We start from the raw sequence: 6,991 nt of genomic DNA on the forward strand, positions 1-6,991 counted from the left end.
TGTTTTGCCGGTCTACCCTCTGAATGGCACACATACACAATCCAATCAGCCTAGATGAAGGGGAGACAGGTTAAAGAAGGATTTTTAAGCCTTGAGGCAGCTGAGACATGAAGTGGATTTAACAGGTGACATCAATAAGGGGTTTTAGGTTTCACCTGGATTCACCTGGTCAGTCAGTCTATGTCATGAAAGAGCACAATCAGTGTTTTGTACACTCAGTGTATCTCTCTCTCTCTCTCTCTCTCTCTCTCTCTCTCTCTCTCTCTCTCTCTCTCTCTCACACACACTCACTCCTTTACTCCACCCTCCATCATAACCATAGGATGAAAGATCAAGTTATTTGAGAGGCTAGTTAAGGACTATATCATCTCCACCTTACCCGACACCCTAGACCCACTACAATTCGCATATGACCGAACAAATCCATGGACGACGCAATCACCATTGCACTGCACACTGCCCTATCCCAGGATATGTTGTTTCCAGTTTGCATAAAATCCAGTTCTTTATGGGCCGTCGAGGTATCGGCTTGAGGGGGGATGTACACAACTGTGACTATAACCGAGGAGAATTCTCTTGGGAGATAATACGGTCGGCATTTGATTGTGAGGTATTCTGGGTCGGGTGAACAAAAGGACTTGAGTTCCCATATGTTATCACAATCACACCATGAGACGTTAATCATGAAACATACACCCTCGCCCTATTTCTTCCCGGATAGAAATAACCTCTCTCTCATTGTCAACAAAACAAAGGAGATGATCATGGACTTCAGGAAACAGCAGAGGGAGCACCCCCCTATCCACATCAACGTGACCTCAATGGAGAAGGTGGAAAGCTTCAAGTTCCTTGGAGTACACATCACTGACAAACTGAAATGGTCCACCGACACAGACAGCATGGTGAAGAATGGCAACTGCACCGCCCGAAACCACAGGGCTCTCCAGAGGGTGGTGGGGTCTGCCGAGCGCATCACCGGGGGCAAACTACCTGCCCTCCAGGATACCTACAGCACCCGATGTCACAGGAAGGCAAAAAATATCAAGGGCAACAACCACCCAAGCCACTGCCTGTTCACCCCGCTATTATCCAGAAGGCAAAGTCAGTACAGGTGCATCAAAGCTGGGACCGAGAGACTGAAAAACAGCTTCTATCTCAAGGTCATCAGACTGTTAAATAGTCATCACTAGCACATTAGAGGCTGCTGCCCTATATACATAGACTTGAAATCACTTGCCACTTAAATAAATGGCACACTAGTCACTTTAATAATAATAATAATAATAAATGGCACACTAGTCACTTTAATAATAATAATAATAATAAATGGCACACTAGTCACTTTAATAATAATAATAAATGGCACACTAGTCACTTTAATAATAATAATAATAATAAATGGCACACTAGTCACTTTAATAATAATAATAATAATAAATGGCACACTAGTCACTTTAATAATAATAATAATAATAAATGGCACACTAGTCACTTTAATAATAATAATAATAATAAATGGCACACTAGTCACTTTAATAATAATAATAATAATAAATGGCACACTAGTCACTTTAATAATAATAATAATAATAAATGGCACACTAGTCACTTTAATAATAATAATAAATGGCACACTAGTCACTTTAATAATAATAATAATAATAAATGGCACACTAGTCACTTTAATAATAATAATAATAATAAATGGCACACTAGTCACTTTAATAATAATAATAATAATAAATGGCACACTAGTCACTTTCATATTTTGCATTACTCATCTCATATGTATATACTATATTCTATTCTACTGTATCTTAGTCGATGCTGCTCTGACATTGCTTGTCCATATATTTATATATTCTTAATTCCATTCCTTTACATAGATTTGTCTGTATTGGGTATATGTTGTGAAATTGTTAGATATTGTTAGATATTAGTGCACTGTCGGAGCTAGAAACACAAGCATTTTGCTACACCCTCAATAACATCTGCTAAACACGTCTATGTGACCAATAAAATTTGATTTCCCACCAGGACAAGAGAAATACCTATGTAAGAATGCTGTTCATCGACTACAGCTCAAACTTCAACACCATAGTATCCTCCAAGCTCATCACTAAGCTCAGGGCCCTGGGTCTGAACCTCGCCCTGTACAACTGGGTCCTGGACTTCCTGATGGGCCGACCCCAATTAGTGAAGGTAGGCAACTACACCTCTGACACACTGATCCTCAACACAGTGGGCCTACAGGGGTGTGTGCTCAGCCCGCTCCTGTACTCCCTGTTCACCCATGACTGCTTGGCCACGCATGTCTCCAACTCAATCATCAAGTTTTCTGATGACACCACAGTGGTAGGCCTGACTACCAACCACGGTGAGACAGCCTACAGGGAGGACGTGAGAGCCCTGGCGGAGTTATGCCAGGAAAATAACCTCAACGTCAACAAAACGAAGGAGCTGATCGTGGACTACAGGAGACAGCAGCGAGAGCACGCCCCCATTCACATCGGCAGGTCCTCAGTAGAGAGGGTCAAACGTTCCTCTTCGTGCACATCATAGACAACCTGAAATGGTCCATTCAGACAGACAGTGTGATGAAGAAGGTGCAACCAACCTCAGGAGGCTGAATAAGTTTGTATTGGCCTATTAGACCCTCACAAACTACAGATGCACCATTGAGAGCATGCTGTCGGACTGTATCACCGCCTGGTACGGCAATTGCACCGTCCACAAAGCTGGAACCGAGAGACTGAGAAACTGCTTCTATCTCCAGGGCATCAGACTGTTAAAAAGTCACCACTAGCCGGCCTCCGCCAAGCACCCTGCCCTGAACGTTATTCACTGCTCTAGCCGGTTATCACCCGGTACTCTACCCTGCACCTTAGAGACTGCTGCCCTATGTACATAGAGTAATTGGACACTAGTCACTTTAATAAGGTTAACATACTCTTTTACCCACTTTATATATACAGTACCAGTCAAAAGTTTGGACACACCTAGTCATTCAAGGATTTTTCTTTATTTTTACTATTTTCTACATTCTAGAATAATAGTGAAGACATCCAAACTATGAAATAACACATATGGACTATACAAGTGTTCAACAAATTTAAATATATTTTATATTTCAGATTTATCAAAGGTGCCACCCTTTGCCTTGATTACAGCTTTGCACACTATTGGCATTTTCTCAACCAGCTTGATGAAGTACACACCTGGAATGCATTTCAATTAACAGGTGTGCATTGTTACAAGTTCATTTGTGGAGTATCTTTCCTTCTTAATGTGTTTGAGCCAATCAGTTGTGTTGTGACAAGGTAGGGGTGATATACAGAAGATAGCCCTATTTGGTAAAAGACCAAGTCCATATCAAGGCAAGCGCAGCTCAAATAAGCAAAGAGAAATGGCAGTCCATCATTACTTTTAGGACAAAGAACATTTCAAGAACTTTGAACGTTTTTTCAAGTGCAGTTGCAAAAACCATCAAGCGCTATGACGAAAGTGGTTCTCATGAGGACTACCACAGGAAAGGAAGACACAGAGTTACCTCTGCTGCAAATAATACGTTCATTAGAGTTACCAGACTCAGAAATTGCAGCCCAAATAAATGCTTCACAGAGTTCAAGTAACAGACACATCTCAACATCTGTAACAGACACATCAACACTGTTCAGAGGAAACGGTGTGAATCAGGCCTTCATGGTCAAATTGCTGCAAATAAACCACTAGTAAAGGACACCAATAATAAGAAGAGACTTGCTTGGGCAAGAAATACTAGCAATGGACTTTAGACCGGTGGAAATGTGAGATTTTTGGTTCCAACCGCTGTGTCATTGTGAGACGCAGAGTAGGTGAACAGATGATCTCTGCATGTGTGGTTCCCACCGTGAAGCATGGAGGAGGAGGTGTGATGGTGTTGGGGTGCTTTGCTGGTGACAGTGTCTGTGATTTATTTAGAATTCAAGGCACACTTAACCAGCACGGCTACCACAGCGTTCTGCAGCGATACGCCATCCCATCTGGTTTGCGCTTAGTGGGACTATAATTTGTTTTTCAGCAGGACAATGGCCCAACACACCTCCAGGCTGTGTAAGGGCTATCTGACCAAGAAGGAGAGTGATGGAGTGTTGCATCAGATGACCTGGCCTCCACAATCACCCAACCACATCCTAATTGAGACTGTTTGGGATGAGTTGGCCTTCAGAGTAAAGGAAAAGCAGCTAACAAGTGCTCAGAATATGTGGGAACTCCATCAAGACTGTTGGAAAAGCATTCCAGGTGAACCTGGTTGAGAGAATACCAATAGTGTGCAAAGCTGTCATCAAGGCAAAGGATGGCAACTTTGAAGAATCTGAAATATAAAATATATTTTGATTTGTTTAACACTTGTTATTTTACTACATGAGTCCATATGTGTTATTTCATAGTTGTGATGTCTTCACAATTATTATACAAATGTAGAAAATAGTAAACATAAAGAAAAACTCTGGAATGAGTAGGTGTGTACAAACTATTGACTGGAACTGTATATACTGTATTCTAATCATGTACAGTATATATATTTTTGTTCTGGATTATTATTGCTAGGTATTACTACACTGTTGGAATTAGAAACACAAGCATTTCACTGCACCTGCGATTACATCTGCAAATCTGTGTATGTGACCAATAAACTTTGATTTGATTTGATAATGTCACGCCCTGACCTTAGAGATCCTTATTATTCTCTATGTTTGGTTAGGTCAGGATGTGACTCAGGTGGGAAAATCTATGTTTTTTATTTCTTTGTGTTTTTGGCTGAGTATGGTTCCCAATCAGAGGCAGCTGTCTATTGTTGTCTCTGATTGGGGATCATATTTAGGTTGTCATTTTCCTTTTGGGTTTTGTGGGATCTTGTTTTCTGTATAGTTTATTTTGCCTTACAGAACTGTGCGCTTTCATTTTTGTCATTGTTATTTTCTTTTTGGTGTCATCAATAAAAAGAACGATGTACGCCTACCACGCTGCACCTTGGTCCGGTCATTCCACAAACGAGAGCTGTAACAGATAATGGAAATGTTATGCAATGTTTTACAAACGGTGGGCCTGTCTGACTAAATAGTGAAGAGTGACGTGCACTGACCATGTGAAAAGTAATCTTCTAAACTACTTGCATCACATAGAAAATTGTGTTTTGTTTTCCACAGGAAACCGCTCATCGTCACACTTTCCTGTTGCATTCCACCCAGATTGAAGAGGGAGATTGAGGAGGGAAAAGAGAGAGAGAGAGAGAGAGAGATAAAGGTCTGTTTATGTGACACCAGAACAAGAGGGGAAATAATTGGCATTTACACATAGAGCCAGAGATGGTCAAATATTTTATCTGAAAGTTACTCAACCAAAGTACATTTTTATGGTGTGAAACAAATTCATAACATTCATATAAAACATAACTGTTCTTCCACTAATACTAAAGTGTGACAGTGTGCAACACAGCCAGACCACTATGTGCAATAATCACAACTTGAAAACGTTTTTCTCTCATCCCCTCTTTTTTTTTACACAGTCACAGTTTTTTTAACACTCCTCCCTCTCTCCTCTATGAGCACCACCTTCCCATCCTCCCTCTCCTCCCTCGTTATCTCTCTCCTCCCCTTCGTCAGGAAGCGAAAGCCCACCACACTGCCCACCACCCCAAAACTGATAGCCAGAACCACCAATCCCAGCCCCAGGAGGTGCGAGGTCTGACCCCCGACCTGCACTGATTGGTCCCAGATACCCAGGGCAACCACGCTTAGGCCAATTAGAGTGCCCCAAACACCAAAGGCTAGCATGCAAGAGCCACAGGACAGTTCAGCGCCCCCGGTTATCACAGTGATGCCTGCCACAGAGACAACCCCTCCTGGTAGGGTCACCATCTCTGATTTGGAGTCATAGGTCACAGCGGTGGTGGCACCTGGGAGAGCGGAGGGATCCAGGGTCTCCATCTTTGTTGTTATCTTTTAGATGTTTCTTTCGTACTCCTTTAGTAGCTTCTGTAAATATCTCTGTTACTCCTTTTGTATGTTTCTCTTTGCTTTGTCGCTCTCTTGGCTTTGTGTCCTGTTACCAGTCTTGTGTCCAGTCCTGTGCCACAAAGTAGTCAGTTAAAGCACATGGATGGAGGTGTTCATCTCGTCTGCAGTTTTTCCTATTGAATGATATGATCGTGCTGCAATATAATGAAATTGATCAGTGACAACAACCAGTAACAAACCAAGATATTACATAGACAAGATCACTCTTGTCTATGTAATGTGAGGATTCTTTCTTTATTGCTTCAGGATATCTTCATATAGACGTATTTGTCTTTACAGTGTTTAAATCAGGCTATAGAAGTCCCTAATCAATATTACATGACTCTAGAGCTTTAACTCAAGCATTAAATAAAGAGAGAGAAAAAACACTGCTTTTAAAGAGAAAGAAAACTATTTCATTTGAGTGAAAATAAATACTCACCTCAGTGGCTTCCTATCATTATTGGACCAAAGAGCACATTGGTTGATGTGTAAAATGTTGGTCTGTGGACGTCCTTTACATTCATGAAAATCATTCGATTACTGAAGAGCCCAAATGTATGGGTTTTGTCATCTTCAGTAAAGGCCAAACTGTGTTGACTTTCTCTGTGGGGAGATTCTCAAGAAATGGGAGCAGACGACTCATTGCTTGTCACCTTTATCATGTGACGCCTACAAAGGCGGAGGCGGACACAGTTGTTATGATTGTTGTTATCATTTGTTTGTTTCTGCTGTTCTCTGTATTCAGTAGGAAGGTCTCGTCTGTCATTAAGCCTCATTATGACCCATTAACTGGTATTTATCTAGGACCCCTTCCTTTTTCTCTCCCTCGTTCCCTCGCTCTCTCTCTCTCTCTGAAGGTTTGGGTTGGGTCCCACCAAGTCATTGTTTGGGTAGACCTAGAGTTTGTTTTTTCTAGTTCTTAAAAGGTTTCCCTCTCCTTGTTTCCAATA

At 41.5% G+C, this 6,991-nt stretch overlaps 1 protein-coding gene across 2 annotated transcripts; it reads right to left on the reverse strand.

Moving 5' to 3' along the window:
* Positions 1-5,348: 5,348 nt before the first annotated feature.
* On the reverse strand, positions 5,349-6,673 carry LOC110537104 (transmembrane protein 100-like). 2 transcript variants are annotated; one of them, XM_036934602.1, is made up of 2 exons: positions 6,481-6,673; positions 5,349-6,108 (listed from the first exon to the last, which is right to left on the reverse strand). In XM_036934602.1, exon 2 carries the CDS (start codon positions 5,967-5,969, stop codon positions 5,541-5,543), a length of 429 nt encoding a protein of 142 aa, XP_036790497.1. In that variant the 5' UTR covers positions 5,970-6,108; positions 6,481-6,673; the 3' UTR covers positions 5,349-5,540. The 2 variants fall into 2 exon arrangements, with proteins under 2 accessions (XP_036790497.1, XP_036790496.1); XM_036934601.1 differs by having other exon boundaries at positions 5,349-6,193; positions 6,481-6,670.
* Between the last annotated feature and the right edge of the window lie 318 nt (positions 6,674-6,991).

This window comes from Oncorhynchus mykiss, chromosome 2 (assembly GCF_013265735.2).
Source record: "Oncorhynchus mykiss isolate Arlee chromosome 2, USDA_OmykA_1.1, whole genome shotgun sequence".
NCBI lineage: Eukaryota > Metazoa > Chordata > Actinopteri > Salmoniformes > Salmonidae > Oncorhynchus > Oncorhynchus mykiss.

Excerpts from the sequence above, each read along its gene's own strand:
- LOC110537104 (XM_036934602.1), bottom strand. The coding sequence starts at position 5,969 with ATGGAGACCCTGGATCCCTCCGCTCTCCCAGGTGCCACCACCGCTGTG.